Source organism: Saccostrea echinata, unplaced genomic scaffold (genome assembly GCF_033153115.1).
Source record: "Saccostrea echinata isolate AGI-Se365-2 ecotype Australia unplaced genomic scaffold, CSIRO_AGI_Sech_v1 ptg000054l, whole genome shotgun sequence".
NCBI classification, from domain to species: Eukaryota; Metazoa; Mollusca; class Bivalvia; order Ostreida; family Ostreidae; genus Saccostrea; species Saccostrea echinata.
Window position 1 is genome coordinate 8,890,313 of NW_026889803.1, and position 24,819 is coordinate 8,915,131.

General features: G+C 32.8%; 2 protein-coding genes across 4 annotated transcripts; both read left to right on the forward strand.

Annotated features, from left to right (window-relative positions):
- The first annotated feature begins 1,494 nt into the window (after positions 1 to 1,494).
- On the forward strand, positions 1,495 to 5,796 carry LOC133171742 (uncharacterized). Of its 2 annotated transcripts, none has more exons than XM_061306534.1 (8): positions 1,495 to 1,588; positions 2,223 to 2,315; positions 2,497 to 2,550; positions 3,634 to 3,744; positions 3,909 to 4,001; positions 4,385 to 4,507; positions 4,745 to 4,837; positions 5,630 to 5,796. In XM_061306534.1, the coding sequence occupies exons 1-8, from the start codon at positions 1,565 to 1,567 to the stop codon at positions 5,756 to 5,758; spliced, it is 720 nt and encodes a 239-aa protein (XP_061162518.1). In that variant the 5' UTR covers positions 1,495 to 1,564; the 3' UTR covers positions 5,759 to 5,796. The 2 variants fall into 2 exon arrangements, with proteins under 2 accessions (XP_061162518.1, XP_061162519.1); XM_061306535.1 differs by having other exon boundaries at positions 4,388 to 4,507.
- Positions 5,797 to 20,117: 14,321 nt separating this feature from the next.
- Positions 20,118 to 23,683, forward strand: LOC133205882 (toll-like receptor 4). Of its 2 annotated transcripts, XM_061341768.1 has the most exons (3): positions 20,118 to 20,195; positions 21,100 to 22,567; positions 23,144 to 23,683. In XM_061341768.1, exons 2-3 carry the CDS (start codon positions 21,109 to 21,111, stop codon positions 23,611 to 23,613), a joined length of 1,929 nt encoding a protein of 642 aa, XP_061197752.1. In that variant the 5' UTR covers positions 20,118 to 20,195; positions 21,100 to 21,108; the 3' UTR covers positions 23,614 to 23,683. The 2 variants fall into 2 exon arrangements, with proteins under 2 accessions (XP_061197752.1, XP_061197751.1); XM_061341767.1 differs by having other exon boundaries at positions 21,100 to 23,683.
- Positions 23,684 to 24,819: the final 1,136 nt, after the last annotated feature.

Here is a 24,819-nt window from a genome sequence, read left to right on the forward strand (position 1 = left end):
GGCCAATTCTTTCTAAGTCTTTTATAAGTTTATGAAAGTAATTTCGCAATCAGAAAACTAATTAAAAATTCTCTCGTGCAATATTTTTAAAACCAACAATCCCAAAAGTAGGAACTTTTTCATTATAAGTCTTACTTATACGATTTTATATAATGGTACTATTGTATTAATTTTGAAACATCTAAGTACTGTCTTTAAACGTTTTTAGTGAAAATGAACAGATGCCTTGTTTTCGCAGACACGTGGTATCGGGTGCAGGGGGGGGGGGGCATTTGCCTCCCCCAAAATTTTCCCCCACCCCAAATTTACCAGTCTTTAATAACTTCAACAAGTAAGTTAACTGCCGATTGAACAAGTGTATTGAGGTGGGGCGGGGGGGGGGGGGTGTAAAATACATTGCTGATCATTGCTTGAACATATGAAAAAGAATTTTTAAGTGAAATTAACTGACAAATTCTTACTGAAATATTTTTCTAGGGTTTTTAACCATCATACCGTCTTTAGTGTTTTTGGGGGGGGGGGTAAAGAAAAATTAAAAAAAATTACAGTGAGGCACATATATTTCTTCAAGTGACAATTAAAAGTTTGTTTAATTTCAACTTTTCAAGACCAGCACACTGATGAATGTATGCTACTTTTAACTGACATGTTATACAGAAACAAGCACAAAACCTTTTTGGAATTCTTTAAGATTTTTTTTTCAATGTACATGAATTAATATATTCAAGCTTTCGTGAAATTGATCTGTTTTATTCTCTGATTATAAATTAATTTAACTGTAATGTTAAATGTTGTTCATTTTTTGACTGACTGGCTATTTCGAGGGGAAACTGGAATAAGAGGTCACCTGTCTTAAGTGGCCAGTTTCCAAACTTCCCAAAGGTGGTAAAACAGGTTTGACTGTATACTCAAACAAATATTTTTAATCACAACAGATAACTCTATTTTAGAATATTTAAAATTATTTCAACTGTATACATTTTTTTAAAATCTTTATAATAAATTCACTTCATAATTAATTTTTATAAGAATATTCAAGTTTTTGATTTAAAAAAAAATTACATTATTGAAAAACTTTAACCTTTGCCAAAACTTTTGAACGGTTGGTGCTAGGGCTTTCATTTTTCACATGTATGTTTCTTGTGAGAAAACCTTTCCTTGGGCACCATTAATTTTGTTCATTTGACCTTGACCTTGATTTTTGACTTACTTTTGAAAAATTTGAACCTTTTCCATATCTGTTCAATGGTTGCTGCTAGGGCTTTCATAGGAATTTTGACAAGTTCTTCCACCTTTATCAGGTATTGAATGAATTTTCAGAATTACAGCAGATTTTTTTTTCCAGAACACGAATTTTTTTTCCGGAATGGCCCTGGGTAATAAGAGTGGGACTCCGGCATTATTATTACTATATTGTGACGTCACCGTTGTTTTGATTGGTATTACGTCAGTTGTAGTTACGAATCATTTTCAAAGCATCAGCTGGAGGGGACAGACGTTGTTCGCTCCTAGCAAAATTTTTGTGGGAAAAAAGTATCTTCAATAGACTCCAATCGCCTGCAAGATGACAAAAGAGACAAATAAGAGGGTAATGCCTCTTTTTTGAAAGTTTTGCCAGAAAATACCTCTACGTTGCTTTCTTTACTGATATTTTGATTATCAGCTGAGATGGCATCATCTCCGAGATCAGTATTAATTTTAATCTGTAATCGTTGCACCCTTATTGAAACATTGGATAATAGACATCCCATTTCATTGCCTTTGCTAACACAAATTACCTGTAAATAATGCCAATATATTTCATTTAAATCATGTATGGTACTGGATAGCCCCCCCCCCCCTATATAACATGGGGGGGGGGGCTATTTATATTTCGAGTTTTAAGTTGATAAATTATGAGGAGTGGAAGTACATTAGTGTTTGTGGAATTATTTTCTTATAGTAGTTCTCAAAACTAAGACAACTTTGTTTTTAAAGTTCTATCTCAGAAATCTTGTTAACAAAAATAATTCTTGAAATTGATTTGTGAATGGGAACCAAATACACAACTTGACATTTGACATCAGTCTTTGATCAAATTGAAGTGAAAATCTAAATATTCGTAATATATACGGTAAAGTTATCAAAAAATGATAGCAAATTAGTCACTAGCATATCTTTTTCAATTGTGAGGTGTGTGAGTTGAGTGTTTGAGTTGAATTTTATGTTTGTTTGTTTTTCAGAAAGTTGATGATTCTGCCATTGCAGACTGTACATCTGCATTTAAGAAAATGGCTTTATCAGCCACTGCAACACATCCTGTGGCATCTGATGAGGTTCGAGATTTTCTACCTTTTCTTTGCCTCTTGTCAATCTTTCTTTCTCATTGAAGTATTCGAGCATAAGTACATGTATTATAATATTAGAGTACGAGTTTCAAATATGATCAGCTACCACAACTACATATAATTGATATGGATCCATTACGTAGTATTTTTATTTGTTATACGTTTGTAGACTGAACCACAGCGTACCAAGAGTCGACAAAAGACTAGATCTTGGAGGCGAAAGGTAAAAATATAAGTTTATGTTTAAACAATAATTTTTTGCTTCCAAAGTCTTGAAGTTTATCTCCGTCAAATTTTTGTATGAATTTCATGACGTACTGAGAATATTTTAGACTTATTTATTATGAAAGCGAGTTCAGAAATTTCTTTTATCTGAAAAGTTATCAAAAACTTCAAATGTTTGCTCCTTGCTCTTTCACGTACCAAAAATTTATTCCTAATCCTAAATATTTAGAAAAGTGGCATACATATGGGGAAATCTTTGGTTTATTTATAAAAATATATTTAATAAACTATAATCAGAAAAAGTAACAGAAATGTAAGAAAAACAAAAACAACACACAAATATTGTCAGTTCGTGACAAGTCCGTCGGATGGACCGTGTCAAGGATTACACTCCGCCTTGGCACACAAAGATCGTTTGTTTTAGAAAAAAGAGTACTCTTACTGGGGGCGCCAGAGAAACTAAAAAAAACTTCAAAAACCGGTCACAGGAAATGAATTTTACCACCGAAATGCTTCCAATGTGGCTATAATACTGCACGACTCGGCGATAACCAATATAACAATCAATCAATCGTGTCCAGTGCTAACAAATCGAACACACCCAGTAAAACATAAACAATAACAGAGCTCGAGACAATATTTATAATTATAGGATATGCCGTTGTCATTGATTGTATGAATAAACCTGAAGTTATTTTTAAAATAAGTAAATTTAAAATTGAGAAAACGGCTATGCAACTGATTTGTGCCCCTTAAAGAGGCTGGGGGGTTGTGGCCATTTTTGGACTATATTTATCTCCTTTAGAAGAAGAGCTCCATATGAAGATATAGAAAATGATCAAATTTTAAAACTAAAATTTTTGAAATTTTTCTTTGCCAAATGATAGTTGACAGCTTAAAATATCATATCTTAAAAATTAAGTTAAATCTGGTGGTTAATTTGTTGACCCCCCAGCCTCCTTAAAGGTATTTCTGTCATTTCCTGTTTCAACCATAAATATGAATACTGCTTTTGTCATTCCAAAAGACCAACATTCAAATGATATATATTGTAAACTAGAGGAATTATTCTTTTAAATAGACACAGTCTCGCCAGGTGGACAGTACCAAAACTCAATCAAAGACGAATACTTTGACAATCAGTCTGGGGGATCAGATTTCCGCCATGTTGAAGATCATTAGAGCGGAAACTGTAAGTAACAATTACAATGCTTTTTGAATGTTTCTTCAATTAGCTTATGGGATAGGAACTTTACATTAGTGTTTCACTTAGATGTCAAAGGTCAAAATAACTGCTTTTAAATTATTAGTTTACATCGTGTTTCATTTCAACATTTTTTTTTTATTTTTGCGTAGGAATCAGAAATACAAGCAGCCCCCACTCCCGCCACCAGTTTTGTCGATGTTCGTCTGGCTAGTGCTGATGAGCAAAAACTTTCCAGAAAAATGGTAAAGATGTCTATTTATTTACTTCTTAATACTGAAATATAGGTTATTTTTACATCTTTCAGTATAGTTACATCTACCATTTTCTCTCAGGAAACTTGAAATTTTATATTCCTTACCACGAAAAATAATTTCCTACCTAATAAATCATTTATTAGGTACATGTAGGGGGGTATATAATCATACGGTTTTTTTTGTTTTTGTTTTGTTTTGTTTTTTGTGATAAGAAAGTAATATCAAATACATGAGTCATGCAGACTATATGCATCTTAAAAAACACATTTTCATACAAAATGACCTGTACAACATGCACGTTTGAGATTGGAGTAATAATGAACTTGATGAATAGATAAATACATTGTACTCGTCTATTTAATATATTCTAGCAGAGCAAAAATGCACAAGAAAGGAAAGCTGACAACTGCTTAGACGAGAAGGGGGTTTCAGAGGAACAACTATCCTCTAAGACAGATGGGCTTGGTGTGGAGGCAAAGTCTAGTGCTGAAGCTGTGAGTACATACACTTTTTATACCTTGTATCAACTGATATTCTATAAGAGATTGTTTGGTTATTGATTGCATTAATTACGTTCCTTCGAGAATATTTCTGTCATGTTAGGAAGCTCTTAAAGGGTACACATGTAAAACATGAAGTCTTGATAAGTTATACACCTAATATATCTCTTAGTGCTTCAATGTGCTAAAATATATAACATGTAAATTCATTAATTATACGATTGTACACAGGTCAATACAGCGACTTCAACTCGGTCTCCGGCAGCCAGCTCTGTTGGGACACATGTGTCTTCTGAAAACCAGAAGAAACTGGTCAGAAAGTCGGTACGTGATCGTTATTCACCTGATGTAAAATTTGTTTTCATTGATTAAATTTTATCAAAGCATTCAAATGATAAGGGCCCATAATGAATATGCACAGTACATGATACATAAATATTCATTAAATTGTGTGTTTTATGACACATGTACGTGTATTACAGTACAAAAAATTATCATTCCAACTGAAAAGTTCGCCATATATACTAGTATATAACAACATTTTTTTTTACGATGTTAATTAAAATTTCCTAAATAAATTGAATAGTTAATGAATATCTTTCTGACGAACTATTTTCTATATGTGTTCAATAACTTGTAAATTATAACATGATCATTTCTCATTTCTGGATTCATTGTTTTATTGTAAATACATATAGTATGCATAATAAATTAATTTTATATATAAATCTATCCAGTACGAAAGCCTAGAAAGGTCAAATAAGAAAATTAAAAAAAGATTAAAAAGTCGTAATAATGAGATAAAAAGTCGTTATTACAAGATAAAAAGTCGTTATTACGAGATAAAAAGTCGTAATTACGAGATAAAAAGTCGTAATTACGAGATAAAAAGTCGTAATTACGACTTTTTGTCTCGTAATAACGACTTTTTATCTCGTTTTTACGACTTTCTTAAGTCGTAATAACGACTTTTTATCTCGTAATTACGACTTTTTATCTCGTTATTACGACTTTTTAATTTTTTTTATTTTCTTATTTGACCCTTCTAGGCTTTCGTAATCAAGTAAGTCAGAACTTTAAATATTTAGCCATTTTCAATTCATCTTTTTTTTTTAGAAACAGATCTCTCGAAAAAGAGCGAGGCGGTCTGGTCCGGATATGTCTTCTAAGCGGACAAAATCTGCATGTGTTGACGATGGCATGTTGGATCGACTTGTTCGTCTGTTTGCCAAGCTGGCTTTATAGGCAGAGCATTACTGCAGCTGATGTGCACATAACTATAGCAAACATACTTTGTATGATTTTGAATATATACTTTATGTATATATTTTAATTATATACTATGTATATATTTGTTCATGAATTTAATTATATACTATGTATATATTTATTTTATACTATGTATAAATATCAAAATGCCTGACACTTGAGCAGACATTTTTTTTTTTTGATTTTTTTAAAAGCATGCAGGCATGACTTTGGAATTTGATAAAGTAGTAAAATCTAAAAAGGGCTGGAATTATTTTTGAAACACGTTTTTCTATTTAGAAATTGATCTTATTACACTTACCAAACATATAGTTTGATTTATTCATTCAATGCACGTTTTCATCAATTATGTAATAACTATTGATTTTTTTAATCAGTGATTTGTGTGCTACATTTCTTTTTACTAAGCATTTTCTAGACAATTTTTCAAATGTTCATATGCAGCTCACCATTATACCAATCTTCAGTTTATTCAGTTTTAGCTTATCGTAAATGCTATTATTATTATTTTTTTTTTTTTTGTGGTTCTATTTTAAGATTATTATAATTTTTTTAATGCTTTATTACTGATCATAATTTATGAATATTTTCATTTTTCCAATAAACAGCTAGAAACAACTGAAGTTTATGTGTTTTGTTTATTCATATTTATTTGTCCTCAATACCCCCAGAATCCCGGATCTCGAAGTTCTGTTACATGTATTTTCTATTTCGTAGCAAACATATTCCATTTTTTTGTTTCGCACATCAATTCAATTGATAAGAGCAATAATTGTTTCGATGCACGTATTAATCAATTTTCGCACCAATTCGATTAATCGACGCATCAATTCAATTGTTTACCTCAGTGATAGGGAGGATTTGTTACTCGCAAATGAATTCACCACGGTAGTCCACAATATAAATGATTGAATTCTTGAATTCATTCGAAAATAATTATAATAAAAGGAATTAATGCGAGCATCAATTCTTTTTTTAAAGTGAGCACCAATCATTAATTCAATAAAAGAGCGCACAATTCAACCATTGTGCGCAATAATTCAATTGATGATGCGCAATAATTAAAATTTTGAGTGCATTAATCGAATCATTACTCTTTTCAGTTGATTTATTACGCACATCAATGCAATTATTGCTATCACCAAACTCATTTGAAGAAAGAAACAATTCAATTATTGCGCGCTCAAATTAAGCAAATTAATGAATAATATCAACAAAATTAATGAGTCATTCCGCGCAATACTAGTAATTCAGATTTGAAGATATCATTAGTTTTCCCGGGGCTTGTCTTCCGGATATATATATAGATATATATATATATATATATATATATATATATATATATATATATATATATATATATATATATATATATATATATATATATATAGATAGATAGATAGATAGATAGATAGATAGATAGATAGATAGATAGATAGATAGATAGATAGGTGTACGTTTTTTTAAACATGGTATTTCTTGTCTGAAAGTGGCAGAATCTTTATCGTAGCAACTTTTTAAGTGTATTTAATTTAAAGTAGATACAAATTTTAATTTATTTTACATTTATCAATCGGGAAGACACTTAAAGGCCGAGGTTTTCAACCGGTCGGTTTTCCTCAGGTAAATTTGGTGTGGGGTGGAGCTTAATTGATACGGCTGTGAAGCCCCGAGGAAACCAAGCTGGCTTGTATATACCTACCTATATACACAGGATGTTACCTGTATATTACCTGTTAATATTTTACTAATACATATAGTTTAACTTCGCGCGTTGGTCAATCGAAATGTTGATCGTCAAATTTATGAAATAAAACATGCTAAATTTTTTATGTAGACTGATTCCTTTAGTTCAATTCTTTTTCTTAAAAATATATGTTTGAATAAAGGAGACAATTTTAGTTTAATTTTGTGCGTTAATAAATTTCAAATCTTTTGGTTGTAAGCTGGCGACACCGAGGGAAATAGTCATTCGCAAAACGAAAGTAGAAAAAAGCGCGGTCCTGAATAATTAAGTCTCTTAAACTTTGAAATCCTGTTTGAAGGCTAAATTTTGTAGAAAATATATAATAAATTAAATAAATATTTTTTTGTATAATTCCTATAAGTGATTAACCAATGACGCATGGATGTTTCGTAAAAATGGTCATGGCATCGTATTGTTTCTCCGAGAGGTAGACGGAACAAGAATACAATCACTTTATCATACTTTTTTCCTCGGGATCCATAATTCTAAACTTGTATATGCAATGACAGCTTTTATGAAACTGTTTATTTCTCTTTAAGACTGGTTATTTTACCGTAACTTTCATCACCATGTCTCGAAGAAATATTACACCTCTTAAAATTTTTAACTTGGACAATATGACTATATATATGACTGATATTCTTTTTCATTTATTTAATTATTTGACAGACTGATTAAATATAAAATAAAAATGGCTAATTACTTTATCATAAAATAATAAAAAAAAAATAATATCAGCTCTGGCTGCTTCTTTATCACGATGTTATAAATTATATGCGTTAGGCATCAAAGACTGAATGTTAATTCATTGATCGTTACGATCCCCAGACAAGGTATACAAGATATACACAACGGCAGGTAACAAAATGTCAATCAATTTTCAGTATCCAATCTCAGGCTTAATGTCATCTGATTGACAGGGGTTCACAGACCAGGTAAAATAGAGGGAGGTGCTTATTTCCTCCCCCTTTAAGCTCCTATGGAATGAAGGAGATTTTTTTTTCTTTGAGTATGTATGGAAGATATGCTGACAGGATAGCTGTTCTGAATCCTTTCAAAAATTTCAAAAATTAAATCTTTTGTTTCGGCTCCAAAATGACTACATGGACAACTGTTTATTTTTCTCCAGCTACCCATTCTTTGTTTTCTTTGTGGGAAAGGGGGGTGGGGGTGATACTAGATCCAGGAGTATTCTCAGCTTCCAACAGCAGGTTATTTCAATATGTTTAAGCAAATGTAGCATAACATTCACAACATCAACCAGTGCTGAATAACTTATCACTGAGGTTTTGAGTTTTTCTTTGAAGTATTTTTTACTCACCCAAATTAAGAGAGGAGTTCTATCTGTATGTTTTAAAATCCTGCATTTAGAGGAAAAAATCTAATGTGGCCAAGTTGTTATTTGTGTAGATATTTATGTACAAGTAATGATTCGGAATTTTAAAGGAAAGAAAATTTCTTGTTTTTATGTGAAATTTAAATAGGCGAAAACACGCGGTCTTTGTTCTAAGTATATTTGAGAAGGGCATCGATTTAAGAAATAATACCCACGTCGGAGGGATTGTTGGAGAATATACCCCGATAGTCGAGAGATATTGTGGGCAAAATAAAACCGTACGGAAGCGTATTAGTGCCACGTAATATATATATATTTTTAAAGTTGGTAATTCCAACTTAAATCTTGGCTTTTCCAATTTTAATTTGAGCTTTTCTAGCCTTTTCCGTAGCCTTTTTCCCCTTTGTTTTAAATTATTACCAACTTTATTAATGCAAAATTAATACACTGAAATAGATTGGTGAGCAATTATTTTTTATCTTGAACTTCCCTATGACCTTACGTATTACTTCTAACTTTGAAAACCCCTATAATTTTTTTGGGTCCATCTTTTATAATTATACAGGGAATAACTCCATACAACTCCCTACATGACAGTATTTCAGCCAAACCTGTTTAAGAGATCAGACATATATATTTTGTTTTGTAAGAGAGAACAAGCTTAAACATAATATATGATCATAAAATAGGACAGATCCCACCCTTCCATGCTTATAGTAATAAATGGGAATTATGTATAAATATACTGAGTATTCAACACCTACACATGTGATATGTATTCAATTTCATTCAATCTTTTTCTATTAGGGATGGGATACCTTAATAATAATAACTTATTAAACATTTTCAGTTTCCACCGTTTTAATTATCTAAATGTGCAAAAATTCAAAATAAAGTCTTCTTTCTTCTTCATAAGTTATTAGAAAGATTAAGTTTTAAAACTCTTCCCAATTAGTTTTAAAAATAGCGATTGTTAAGAAAAATTTGATCTCACAATTATCTTTTAATTTCTATTAATGAAGTCTTAAACTTCTTCTCATAAAAATATAGGGAAGATTAAATATGTGAAATATATAAATCTTAAAAATATCACACAGGACTGAATCATTATGCCTCTGACCTTCGATATCACAAAACATGATTAGCTCAAAACCTTTACCTGTGTCTTTTGTTGTTTGCTAGTGTCAACAAAGCATTCACAAAACGAGGCTTTTTACAATAAAACAAGGTTTTTAAAACAAGTCTATACACGGTAATACCATCTTCTATCCTTCACCCTCCCTCTCCCCACTCCTTCCCCACACCTCTCTTTCCCATTCTCCCCCTCCCCACTTTCTCTTCTCCCTCCCCACCTAATCTCTCTCTCGTCTTTCTCTCTCTTCCCGAACCCTATCCCTCCCCCTCTCTCCACCCCCTCTCTCTCACCACTCTCCCTCAAACCTAACCTCCCCCCCCATGTCCACCCTCTCCTCCCCCCCTTTCTCTCGCCCCCTCTCTCCCTCTCCTCCCCCTCTCTCCCCTCCCCCTCCTCCCTACCCCTCTCTCTCTCTCTCAATCCTTCTCACTCTCTCCCGCCCTCTCTCTCCCCCCACTCTCTCGCCCCCCTCTCTCTCCCCACTATCTCCCTCTCTCTTTATTTTTTTTTTTGGACCGTCTGACTCATTTATTTTTAGGACTTGTGGGAAAAAAAAATCATATATGCATAATACATAGATGTTTCAAAGTTATTTACAATAAAATTAATGGAAAAAATACTTATTCCAGAATAAAGACAAAATTCTTACTGTTAGTAGAAAAGAAATTATAAAATGTTTATTCTTGATCTTTTTACTTTAAATTGGATTTGGCAAATTTGTTTATTTTTGCAAAAAAATGAATGCAGTTTTAAATTATAAGGGCGATAACTTCAAACAACATACAATACTGCTTCCCTGTTCACAATTTGTCCATTGCGTTATATGTTTGATTTGCGCATTTAATTTTATATACTTGGAAAACAATATTTATATGCTTACATGTACCAACATGCAAGGAACATATGTCAGCTTGAAATCTAATTTGGAAATTATTTGTTGTACCGTTATGAAAAATAGATGTGCCGCTAATGCACTAAATTATCCACATGCAGAGAGGAGGTCTATAAATATCCTTTATTTGATCTAGTATGTAATAAGGGTTTGACATTCACTATCCTTTTCCCTTGTAAGCTTTCAGTTTACTATATTTTCATAATTTTTATCTTGTTCAGACATCGTGTCGTTGCTTTCAATGTTAACCAAAACGCACTTGCATCACGACTCACTCGCTGTTCAACGGATTACCCGGCATTTCATATTTTCTTATTGCATATAAACGTTCGTTTGGTATTTGTTCAAATACGTACTCTCAATAAAACTATGTATAATCTTTACTTGTTGCATGGTTCTACTCTGCTAACCATAGATTTCTACATGTACTAAACGGTTTTGAATGGACAGTGTTAATTGATTAACCGTTGGGCTATCAATTAATTTGAGTAAATGTTCACCTTATTACAGGTCCTAGCAAAGCCTCTGGGAAAATTAAAATCATTCACTCAAGTAATAGAGCCATTCAATCAAAAAAAAAAAAAAAAGAAAAAAAAAAAAGAAACTCAAGCAAATTGTGGGCTTAAAAAATAGTACCAAAGTTGCCTCTGTCGCACATAGGAACCCTCCTCAATCTACATGTACTGTACATAAAGTTTATAAATTGTAAAACACTTGAAGTAAGCATTTAATTCTAAGTCTGAAGGAAGAATTTAAGAGGGAATGCCACGCTAATTTATTTTTTTCATTTATCTTTAAGACGTCCCCTTTAAACTATGGTTTCAGCATAAAAAAGCCGATATTAGTTCTCAATTATCTTATAAGATTTTTTTTCCCAATTTTTCATAGAAAATGAAAAAAAAAAGATTTTATTTCAAAATAAGATGTTTTATAGTTAAAAAAAATTGCTATTTATTACGAAAGCCTATTAGGATCAAACTACGGTAAAAAAAATTTTAAAAGGCGTTATAACGCCTTTTCAAAAGGCGTTATAACGCGAAAAAAGGCGTAATAACACCTTTTGAAAAGGCGTTATAACGCGGAAAAAGGCGTTATAACGCAAATAAAGGCGTAATTACGCCTTTCCAAAAGGCGTTATAACGCGAAAAAAGGCGTTATTACGCCTTTCCAAAAGGCGTTATTACGCCTTTCAAAAAGGCGTTATTACGCCTTTCCAAAAGGCGTTATTACGCCTTTCTAAAAGGCGTTATTACGCCTTTCTTAAAGGCGTTATTACGCCTTTCCAAAAGGCGTTATTAAGCCTTTCAAAAAGGCGTTATTACGCCTTTTCAAAAGGCGTTATTACGCCTTTTTAAAAGGCATTAATACGCCTTTCAAAAAGGCGTTTTTATGCCTTTTGAAGGGCCATTATTATGTCTTTGAGAGGCCCGTGCTTTTAAAGTGGGGGGGGGGGTGTCCCATAAAATTGAAAAGCAAACCAAAAAAAAAAAAAAAATGGCATCAGAGAAGAACTAAGTTGGTTTAACACTGAAAATATTTTACACATTTAAAAATCTTTTTTTCCTAGAAATCTAATTATAATCAGTCCCCAGGGTGGGCTAAGTAAGTCATGTATTGAAAAAAAGAGGCGTAATAGCGCCTTTTTAAAAGGCGTAATAACGCCATTTTAAAAGGCGTAATAACGCCTTTTGGAAAGGCGTAATAACGCCTTTTAGAAAGGCGTAATAACGCCTTTTGGAAAGGCGTAATAACGCCTTTTGGAAAAGCGTAATAACGCCTTTTAGAAAGGCGTAATAACGCCTTTTGGAAAGGCGTAATAACGCCTTTTGGAAAGGCGTTATAACGCCCTTTTTGAAAAGGCGTAATAACGCCTTTTGGAAAGGCGTAATAACGCCTTTTGGAAAGGCGTTATAACGCCCTTTTTGAAAAGGCGTAATAACGCCTTTTTTCGCGTTATAACGCCTTTTGGAAAGGCGTAATAACGCCTTTATTTGCGTTATTACGCCTTTTTCCGCGTTATAACGCCTTTTTAAAAGGCGTTATTACGCCTTTCTTCGCGTTATAACGCCTTTTGAAAAGGCGTTATAACGCCTTTTAAATTCTTTTTTACCGTAGTTTGATCCTAATAGGCTTTCGTAATTAATAGATGCAGAAAATGAATATCTAATAAAATATGTAAACAAAAGCAAGCTGGACATTTTAATTTTTTTTACTAAAAATTATTTAGGAAAATAAAACACAGTATTTGCGAATATTTTCGAAACCTATGGATAATATATTCAAAAAACAAGTCACAGATACAATGAATATGCTAGACAATCATAGTTTAAAAAGAAATTAAAATGAAAATGCCAAATTTTAGAAAAAATATAATTTTTTTAATTTTGGCCAATCCCGATCGAAATTTAAACTGATCCCAACCAGAATTTTGTAATAATTTGAAATAGATAACATTTTCACAAGAATACTAGTTTGTTTAGGTGTAATACGGATTAAAAAGTAAATGAACTTGACAATCAAATAGATTTCTTAGAGGTAAATACATAAAGAGGACGATAATTATTATTTTATTTATTTTGTGTTAATTTTGATCGGGATCAGTTTCATTTTGATTGGGATTGATCCAAATACAGCTATATTAAAATAATTATTTTCCCTTAATTTAGCAATTTCATGTCAATTTCTTTTTAAAATATGATTGACTAACATATTCTCCCTAGTTATGACTAGTTTTATGAAGATTTTATCCATAGGTATAAAAAATATTTACAAATTTTGTGTTTTATATTCATAAATAATATTTAATTAAAAAAATTAAAATGTCTGTCCAACCTCTCTTTACACATTTTATTAGACATTCATATTATGCATTTATTAATAGCAAATTTTAAACCATAAAGCATCTTTGAATTGAACGTATTATCTATTAACTTTACAAATGGGATTTGGCAAAAGTTCTAAAAAATTAATACGTCCTTTCCCTACATATAAATTATACCAAACATATTTACATTTATGGGTTTCAGCTTAAAATAAATAAATACAGAAAAGCATAATAATCAGAGGAACAATATTCAATTAAATATATTTCTTATATAATAGATAAGCTGTATAGAATTCGTAAAAAGTAATAATTGTATCAACCAAAACAACCTGACTTTTAATAAATGTTTATAAAATGGAAAAATAGGTATTCATTTTCAACATCGTTTTAATTCTTTTCTGGCCTCTGTATATTTTTTGCATGAAAAGAAATAATGATTTAGTATCCTCCACTCTTTCACAAGAACACAGGGAACTCAAAATTACATTACATCGAAAAAGATCGCTATTAAGCACACAGTTGTGTCGAAGCCTTGTATGTAATATATCTAAGCGTCGAATCCAGTAACTGAAATAAGAGGGTGGCATATTCTAATTGGGGTCTAAGAAAGGTTGTGTACATGGGTGAAAGAGTTTTCCGATTTTTTTTTTATAAGCTTCTTTGCAAATAAAACTTTTTTTTCGTTTTCTCAGAATAAATACCCCAAAAATCGTATTAAATAATTAAGAGTTAATATCTGCCTTTCAGTGCTGCAACCATAGTTTAAAAGGGATGTCTTAAAGATCTATTAAATAAAATTCTGGTGTGGCATTCCTCCTTAAATTATGAAAAAGACTGGGGAAGGAGGTAGAAAACATGTTAGAAATTCTATATCTGCAGTGCATGATTTGGAGACAAGCCAAGGCCATCTTTAAAAAAATGTTTGTTAACCTTCTCCCGACCGACTGGCTAAAATGGCCCGACTCAATGTTTTTTTTTACCTCCAGAAAAAAAAATATTTTTTCTTTTCTCACCCGTCCACATGTATGTTGAAATTTTCTTGGGGAAAAATTAACGCGTATCATATCTCATTTCTAAAGGTTTTTAACAGGTTTTATTATATAATATTGTGAAAAAGTAGGGGGGGGGGTCAGAATTCTATGGGGGTCATTTTTCAACGTGAGAGGAGTCGTAGAATTACCGGCCTGGGAGGGTTTTCTACAATCGAAAAATGACCCTACTTGTCTTGGAATATTGACCCAGGATCATTTTTCTACGTATAAATTTGACCCCCTGGTTAATATTCTACGGGGGTCACTTTTCGTCGTTACACCGCACCGGAAAGGGGGATCATTTACCCAAAAGTTTCAATTTGGAAAAACTCGCAGAGACTTTGAAAATGTTTGAACAGCGTTAAGAAAGACAAAATGTGACGACAAAAAAGATTTAGAAAGAGGAAAGACACATTCAATGGCGTGAAAAACAAAATTTTAGCTTGTGATAATCCAAGTTCAAAATAGTCTTTCGTTTTTCATTGTAACGAATAAACTAGATCATTAAAGTAAAAGAAAATGGGAACTTATGAAAATGTCTCTGTTTTACAGGGAGAGTTACGCGTTTATTCGCGAAAGTTTCGCGTTATAACGCGAACAATATATTTTTTTTTACCTACGAAAATGAGCTCAATGGGTTTTCGTAGTCTTGAGTAACATTTGTTGGTATATGTATTTATACTAGAAATATGACTGAAAGTTATAATAACAAATAACTTTTGCCGAGTTTAAATATCTTGTAATATCTGTTGGTGTTTCTTTTTACCCTAGGAAAAGTACCTATGTGTGGGAATTTTTTATATGTGTCTTATGTAAATCATTTTAATGGCTAATGTTAGATCTGTAAAAACATTCGTGGTGGTGGTGGAGGCGTAACCACTAAATTTCCAACATATACTATATATAGTAGTTCTACCTTTAATAAAGACGCCTGTGACTTTTTTTTATTAATTGTCAAGGGAATTATGTTGGGTTGTGCCCCCCCCCCCCCTTCTACCCTGAAATTGCTTTTTACATAGAGTAAAGTAAAAGGCCTTTATGATTTTTTTAACTAGTATTTCTGATATAAATGTATATACCAACAAATTTAACCCAAGATCCTACTAAAAGCCCCCCATTTTTTTCTGACCTTTATACGGTAAGCCTTTAATACCCCCCCCCCCCCCCCCGGTCAAAAAATCTATTGAATTATTTGCCTGCAAGGAAATGGGGGTTAGATGTATTGTATTTAAGAGATAATATTCTTTCCTCCTATTTATTCCTTCCTGCCATCACTGTTTAAAAATTCCCGAATCCGCCAATTTTCATTATTATTGTGATCTATCATAGGGTTTATTCAATTAAGCATGCGTATTAAAGATATTAAAGATAGTAAAATAGGCAATATCATCTATGCGCAGTGGCAGTTGACAGTAAGCAGTGAGCAGTTGGCAGTAAGCAGTTGGCTGTCGTATATGGAATTCCATAGTGAATGAACATTTTACTTTTTATCACAACTTATTTCTTTTATCAAGTTTTGATTGAATAATTCAGTGATGACGTTATATGAAATAATTAAACGATTGTTCGTTAGCAGTTTCGTTTAAAATTGTCAGTAACGTAGATCCGCCAACCGTAACCACCATCGTACGTACTCTCTTTTTTGCTATTTCACGACTGTTTATCGAAAATGTAAGTAGACTTAACCATTGATTTATGGCATGGCATATTGATTTACGATAATTACTATGCGAGTAAAATTTTAAAAAAATGCATTTTACGGGCATCGTTAAGTGTGGTTCTCAAAATCTCACGTTGAATCAGTATGATCGACGTCGCGATGCAGGAAGTTCAATATATATGTACATTTTACAAGTACATGGCCACCGATGTTTTCACTTGATGCAGTGTTGCATTAACTTTTTTAAAAAATAATTTTCATGACATTTTAAACACCTTCATGCATTACAAGGAACATGTATATTAAAACAGTATGCATAGGTCACTTCCTGATCGTATATCATAATGTGAAACAAGCTTAATTGATGCAAAGCATCAAATCGGCCGCAGAAATATACTTAGCATTTTAAAGTATTTCCACAAGAAAGAGTCCAAAGAAAACATCGAAGTAGAAAAAGTATATGATACATTTTTCACAAAAACGTTAACCATGGTCTTAATTTTTTAACGAGATGAGATAGGGCTTTCATATTTGATAAGTGGATTACAAGAGACAAGACCTCTCCGAATGCCTTATGATTTTTGACATCATGATCTTGACCTTAAAGAGGCTGGGGGGTTGTGGCCATTTTTAGACTATATTGATCTCCTTTAGAAGAAGAGCTCCATATGAAGATATAGAAAATGATCAAATTTTAAAACTAAAATTTTTGAAATTTTTCTTTGCCAAATGATAGTTGACAGCTTAAGATATCATATCTAAAAAATTAAGTTAAATCTGGTGGTTAATTTGTTGACCCCCCAGCCTCCTTAAAGAGTGAGACCCCGAAAGCGGGAGACCACAATTTCCTGAATTCGCTCGTTAAGATTTAAGAGTTGTAAAATTTATTTTAATGTCTGATTGGAGAAAGATAACAGGCAAAATACCTTCACCATGAAGCGTTTTTAAGACTTATTTACAATGGAGTAGTCATATATTGTGCTTCGTGTAAACAAAACTGTTAAACGAGGGTAGTTCAATAAATAATGCAAAAGGTCATCTAAGAATACGATAAGTAGGTAATACATACTCTTACTATTTTCAATCCCTCAAAGTATTCCATGTTACCCTTTACACAGCTCTTTGTACCCATGAGCAGGAAGCTCCAGCATACTCCTCTTTAGGAATGCCCCGAAGACATTGATGAATATCACTTCCCATGACATATCTGACATTGTAAAATCTTCCTTTGATTGTTTTCAGGCTTAAGTTTTGAAATAAAAAGATCTCACAATGGCTGTGATCTAGTGAATATGGGGGATGGCAAAACTCTGTAATTTTCTTTTCCTCGAAATTTCATTTATTTCTTTATGCTTATTTGCAGCAGCGTTGTCAGGTACAGGAAACTAGGAGTGAAACGGTTCACCGCGGTATCGATTCACCGCGGTATTTTTTCTCGGTTTGATACACGGTGCAAAATCTCTAATTTTCGGTTCGGTTCATTTTCGATCGGGATCGTTATTCAGTCGGGTTTGGCATAAGGCAAAACACTTTACTCAGTATAAATAAGTATAGAAAACGTAAATTTTTGATGACTGATAGCTTGTAAAATAATTTTTTACAGTCAAATAATTTTAATCAATTTCTTCTAGTCAATTTGCAAATAAAATTCGTAAAATATGTGACTAGATTTAGAAAAAGAAAGCATAAAACAACGTTGAATTTGTTTCCTTCTATCAAAATGTATCGTATCGAAAATAACCGAACCGAGACATAATTATACAATACGTATCGAACCGTGAAGGAGATGTATCGTTTCACCCCTACAGGAAACTTACCCTGGGGACCGGTATTTGGACTTCCTTTGCAGGAAATCTGTTCAATTTCCTTTATTTACATTTGCAAATATTTTTCTTAGATGAACCTATTGAAAAGAAAATATGTTCAATTCTGTATGAACTTATTAGGGGGTCAGAGGTCATGGCGTGACCGAATCACACAGCGAGATGATATCTTGTCTACCTATTTCTGTCACGGTGACACTGGTTTCGGAACTTCTAAGCCGTTAAAGCGATGAAAAAGATAAAATTATTGAAACATATATGTTTTTTTCGTTCAACAAATGATCATTAGTTCTTTCTTCGGAGTGAAGAATGTGCTTAATTAGCCTAAAATCACGCTTACCTTTTTAACCCGAAATTCCTTTGAAGGTATGTATACTGAAGACGATGCCACCGCTTTTGATTTCATATATGTAGAACTCAAACAATAAAAGTAAGATTATTCTCAGTAGTGATCATGGTTTTTCTTCATTATGAACAGATATTTCCTGAACTGGACTGCTGAACATCAATGTAAGTATTCAAATCTTGGAGCGAGGCGAACTCTCACGACCAAACAGCTTCTAGGTCATTGCGCGTCACAACATAGCAATACGGCGGGCCGTTCGTGTAATAAATGCAATTCTTTTCAGAATTTTCGTCTCAAATGTAAATAAAAGTAATAAACAACAATGTTAAAAAGTTCACTGGGAAATGAACTTGGTTGGTACGTGATCAAATCTTCTGAGAAGCCCTTCGGGCTTCACAGGATTTGATCACGTGACCAACCAAGTTCATTTCCCAGAGAACTTTTTAACATTGTTGTTTATTTCTTAATAGTGCAATTTGAACATAAAAGTTATTATTGATTGTCCTGCATTTGGTGTATTAAGATGTTTTACTGGACCTCTTTAAGAAAAATGAAAACTAGAAAAACACGTTTATAAAAATAAGACGACAGTTTTTTCTTTGATTCCACATTTATTTTATTGCTCTTCTTTTCTGGCTATAGAAAGTGCACCCATGTTTCGTCATTTATCAGGGAAGTTTATCAAATCCTCCATTTTGTTAAAATATTTGTTTTTAAATAAATCGTTGGCACATTTGACGCGTGTTTTCTCTTAGGCATTTGTAAGAAAATAAGGCACCTATCTGATAGAAATATTATTATTTTCATTTCCTTTGTCGGAATTCTATAAAATGTTGTGATTATGAAATGTCTAGTGTTTTAGCAATGTCCTTCAGTGTAAATTTGGCATTTTCAGATATCATGTTGCACACAGCATCGATATTTTTTTGGTTTTCCTACAGATTTCAATCGACCAGTTTGGCCATTATATTTTAACTCTCCTTTTTTACTTTTGAATTTCCGAATCCATCTGAAAATTATACAGCGCCAAAGACTCTTCTTTCCACATATAAAATCATATCCATAATATGAGATCAAAGGAATTTATCCACAGGTTTTTATTGCGTCGGACTTCTCCACTTTGTGACGCTGGACCCTTAAACCCGCCAATGAAAAGTTTGACTATCTATTAATCATTTCTGTTATACAAATACACAGAAAAAAAAATAGAGCGTTTGTTTTCTCATTTTAGTGCCGTCTGAGTGCAGTGTTACTACTTGTCAGTTAAGTAGTTAAGGAATTGTACAGAGAAATTACATCTTGTGCAAATATGCATATGATAAATTGGCGAAAGAGGGAAAGGGAAGTTAGATGTTTTGCATATGAAATTGCATTTAAATTTCCCACCGTGGTTGTATCAGCAAAATGTATTTCCAAGGATGTAATTAAAAGAGACTTCGGCCTTTTTGAGAGGATCAAGCCTAACCCATAAATATACATGTATAATCACTTTCTCGCGGAAGCCGCAACATTCAAAAGAATCATAATTCATTTTCTGAGGTACATATCTGGATGTAATTTTTGGCACATTAAACAGCTGGATTTTCACCATTAACTCACTGAACTGCTGAAAATTGCAGGTATTGCATTATATTTGATGTTAAAATCCATATTTTAAAGCTGTTTGTGTTAAGGGAATATCTTTCTCAGTTTCAATGTTTAATTTGAAAAACATATGTGTATAATTTAATTTTACAAACTGATAAAAATTCCGTCGTGAAAAAAAATCTGTGAAAAAGTGTATGGTAAAATTTTTACAAAAATACATGTAGTTGTTTTGTTTATCCTGTTTTTGACATTCCAAAGTTTACTGGCTGGTCAACACTCCTCACTTCTTTTTAAAAATATATACAGTATATATAGTTCTATGAATGATAATTTCCCTCAGGTACTAGTTTATTTCTTATGCAAAATATCGGTAGGAATTTATACTGAGTATATTCTATTAGTCATCGTCCGTACAAAGACAAAAAAAACCCCAGAAAACTTTCAACCAAGAGTTAAAAATTATTTTTGGCAAAACAAAATCGAAATTACTAGTACGAGGAGGACAAGGTAGTGGTATGTTATCAATGTTTCGTTTTTACCATTTTTGAGTAGTCTTACTTAAAAAACTGCATCAATGACTATGAGGTATGTCATAAAGAAACACGTGTTTTAATAACATCTCCGAAACATTGAAGTAGGTATCTATATTAATGTACTTTAAATCATCTCTGTTCACTTTGGATGTCTGAAGCTTAAAATATTGGTCAAAGATCTTTGGTCACCACAAATATTTGGCAATTTAAGGCACTTTTTCCCTGTAAAAAACCCCCCACAATTTTGACATACGTTAATTTACAAAAGGTAAATTAATTTCGATGAACCTAATCCAATGTCACATCCGTTATCTGTTATAAAGTTTAAAGTGTCCCTCTAGAAATACTAGCAACCTCCAGATATAATGTCAAATCATAATTTTCATGTTCCGTGTATTTTTAGGGAGACATCATGGCTTTTGGTGATTACATATTAGTACTTTTCTTGACGATAACTTGTACTCACGCGGAACCAGACTGCATACCGAACGCCAATTGTTTTTACACGTTTGGGGACACCATTGATTGTTCATCACTGAATCTTCAACATCCTCCTTGTTTTAGTAGTTCTTCAAACATAACACACATAAATCTGAGTAACAATTACTTGGAGAAATTTCCAGTTCATTTACCAACGGCTTTGGAATATCTTGACTTATCATACAATAGAATTTCAGGTGATTCGCCAATGTTATATACGATTTATAGACGACTGAAATACCTCAATTTAGACCACAATGCAATTACCAACCTTAGTTTCTTCTCAGTGATTTCCAACATGTCAAATTTAGAATCCCTGTCTATCAAAGGCAATACTGATAACCTGTACTCCAAATATCCAAATAACTTACTTGTTGGATTAGATTCATTATCACATCTCAGAATTGATGGAGTTCAAGATGGAAACTTTGGGGACATATTTTTAGAAGATAAAATTGAGAGTTTGAAATTCCTGGATGCATCTGGCTACAACTGTGTGTGTAAAATTTCTCACTTGAGGTGGCATGTATTGGATAAATTCAATTTAACATATCTGGATTTATCTTTTTGTGACATTAGATCTATCGAAATTGGGGCTCTGAATGCTCAAACATACTTGCAATATTTAGATGTTTCGTATAACCAACGGCTTGGTTTCAGAGGGCTTGCAAATATCTCTTACGACCTTCAGAATAGTGCCATCAAAGTCTTTAGACTTGCCAAAATACACTGCACTTTTGGACCTTTTATTTTATTTTATTTTATCCTGCTGCTTAACCATACGAAATATCTTCACAATACATCACTCGAAGAATTATACCTAGACAGCAACAGGTTAGAAATCATGGAGATAGGAGTATTACCAAATTTACCCAAAACACTGAAGCATTTGTCTGTCGGAGACAACAAAATGGATGATGGCATGTATGTGTTACAGGTGAACTCTTTGTATAATCTGGTGATTTTGAATGTTAGTTTTCAAATATATTCTCATACAAACTATTTTGATGGTTGCAATGATTACTCATATTCGTGTCATATCGGTCCAGAAGTTGCTCTCCTGAACACGGGTCAACAGCAAGGGTCTTCAAACATAACATTTTATTTGCCAAAAAACCTAAAAAGATTCTATGCAAACAATATGAAGTTACACATTCGAGTTGGAGAAGTGCATTTCAGTGACTGTAATCTGGAGTTTGTACATTTTCAAAACAATTTTTTTGTTCAAATTCATGGTCCAATATTTGGGTGCGATGATGTCAGATATGTAGATTTTTCGAACAACTTTTGCACATTCATTTCAGCCCAAGTGTTGAAATTTTCACCAAAGATAGAAATTTTGAACGTTTCGCAAAATGATCTCGGTTTCACGTTGGAAAAGGACATAAACGGTGAGATATTCGGCAATAATAGAAACTTAAGCGTTTTGAATTTACACGATAATAAAATACACATATTACCAGAAAAACTTCTTAAAAATAACTCAAGAATACAGCTCCTGAATATCTCATACAATAGAATAGAAAAATGGAGGGTAGACATACGTCATATGTTTCTACTTCAACATCTTGACCTATCCTACAATCTCTCGACTGAATTGGACGAAACAGCTCTTAATTTATTACCCCAATATAACAATTTTACAATCAATCTATTAGGAAATCCTTTGGTGTGTTCTTGTGCCAGTCAGTTCTTTCTTGAATGGATGAATAGACAGCATCGATCTAGATTTGTGCATTTACAAAACATAACATGTTCTTATACGGATGGTTCTCGGTTTTCACTTCGCGATTTGTCCGATATAGTGCAAAAATTACAAAAGAATTGTTCTTCATACACCTTACTTATAATTGGGACATCTTCATTCATTTTCCTCTTGTTAAGCGTAACAATGTATCGAATCATTTATCGATATCGATGGACAGTCTTCTATATCTACTATTTAACAAAGCAATCTCTTTTTCCAGAGGTTAAACGATCACAGAGAAAAGTTTTCTACGAATACGATGCCTTCATCTCATATTCAGAACATGACAGAAGATTTGTTTTTAAACAGTTTAAAAAAATGGAGAGCGGCGGACTGAGGTTCTGCATCCATGACCGTGATTTCATTCCTGGAAAAGATATCGCTGAAAACATTACAAACGCTATCCACAACAGCAGACGAACAGTATGTGTAATAACGTCACATTTCTTGAAATCATATTGGTGTATGTTCGAGTTAAATATGGCACGAATGGAGAGCATCTATTCCCGAGGGGGAGACAACATTCTATTGTTAGTTTTATTGGAAAACCACATCGTTCGAGAAATGCCATTGTCTCTCCTTCACGTTATTGAAAGTAAATCGTACCTAGAATACCCGGATGAAGAACATTTTGGAAGTATAGGAACTTTTTGGAGAAATCTTGAACATACGATAAAGGACGAAGAATAACTTTGTATAATGAAGTATTTTCTTTTTAATTTCAAAGAGATAGATAAGGGGGGGTCCTTTTCGTAACATATCGGACAACACTTAAGAAATAGGATTCACTGATTTTGGTTTTTGGTGGTCATGAATATAAAGTCAAATTACAAATGATTCAAATTTGGCTTTGTGAACTATAAACTGTGTGATTTCTCTAAAATATTTGATGAATGAACTAAATTATACAGTTATTTGACTGGGTAGATTGCAAAATGCGTTTTGTCGGACACAAGAACCAAACAGTTTGCCTCAGATTGAAGGCAAACAGTTTTGTTCGAGGGGTCGACAAAACACATTTTGACCGAGAACACTGTGAATAAATGTTTTGTTATACCTTTTACTTTTATTTTGACAATTCTTGCGCTGGCTCCCAAATTTGCTATAACTGATGTAAATTTCGTTTACCCACACTGCGGATTGAAGTCGGTCAGTTCCGTAACTGTTGAACACCGACGAGTAAAGCTGACTCCGCCTACGGTGTGACGTTAAAAAACGTCATAGCAGTCCAATATCTCACTCAACAGTCCAACATAGCTTTATTTTGACCGTTCAGTAAAACAATGGAAATGTTATACTTTTTAAAGTATAAATTTATTTATTATACCTATGAATATTGGTTCGTATATAAATCTTTACTTTAAAAAATCTAACATTTCCAATGTCTTACTAAGAGGTCATAAGAAAATCGATGTTGGACCGTAGAGTGAGATACTGGACCTGTCGATGGGACATTGGACCGCTTACGTCACACTGTGGGCGGGATTACTAAATCTTTTATGTATTCTTTGGTGTTTGACAGTGACAGAATTGACCGTGTATTAGTGCAAGTAAAGGAAATTTACATCATGGAAGCCAGCACAAGGTACATGATGATTACCATAAAATAAAAGGTATAACAAAACATTTATCGACTGTGTTCTTGTGCAAAATGCGTTTTGTCAAGCCCTCGAACCAAACTGTTTGCCTTTGGTCTAACAGCCTCAGGCAAACAGTTTGATTCTTGGGTCTGATAAAACGCATGTTGCCCTCGAACCCAGTCAATAGATGTATAATAGGAAACAATTTTTAAGGTATAACAATAGATTTTGTTATACCTTTAAAAATTGGTTCCTATATAAATCAATACAAATAAAAGTCTTACATTTCCAATGTTTTACTGAGTGGGCATAAAAA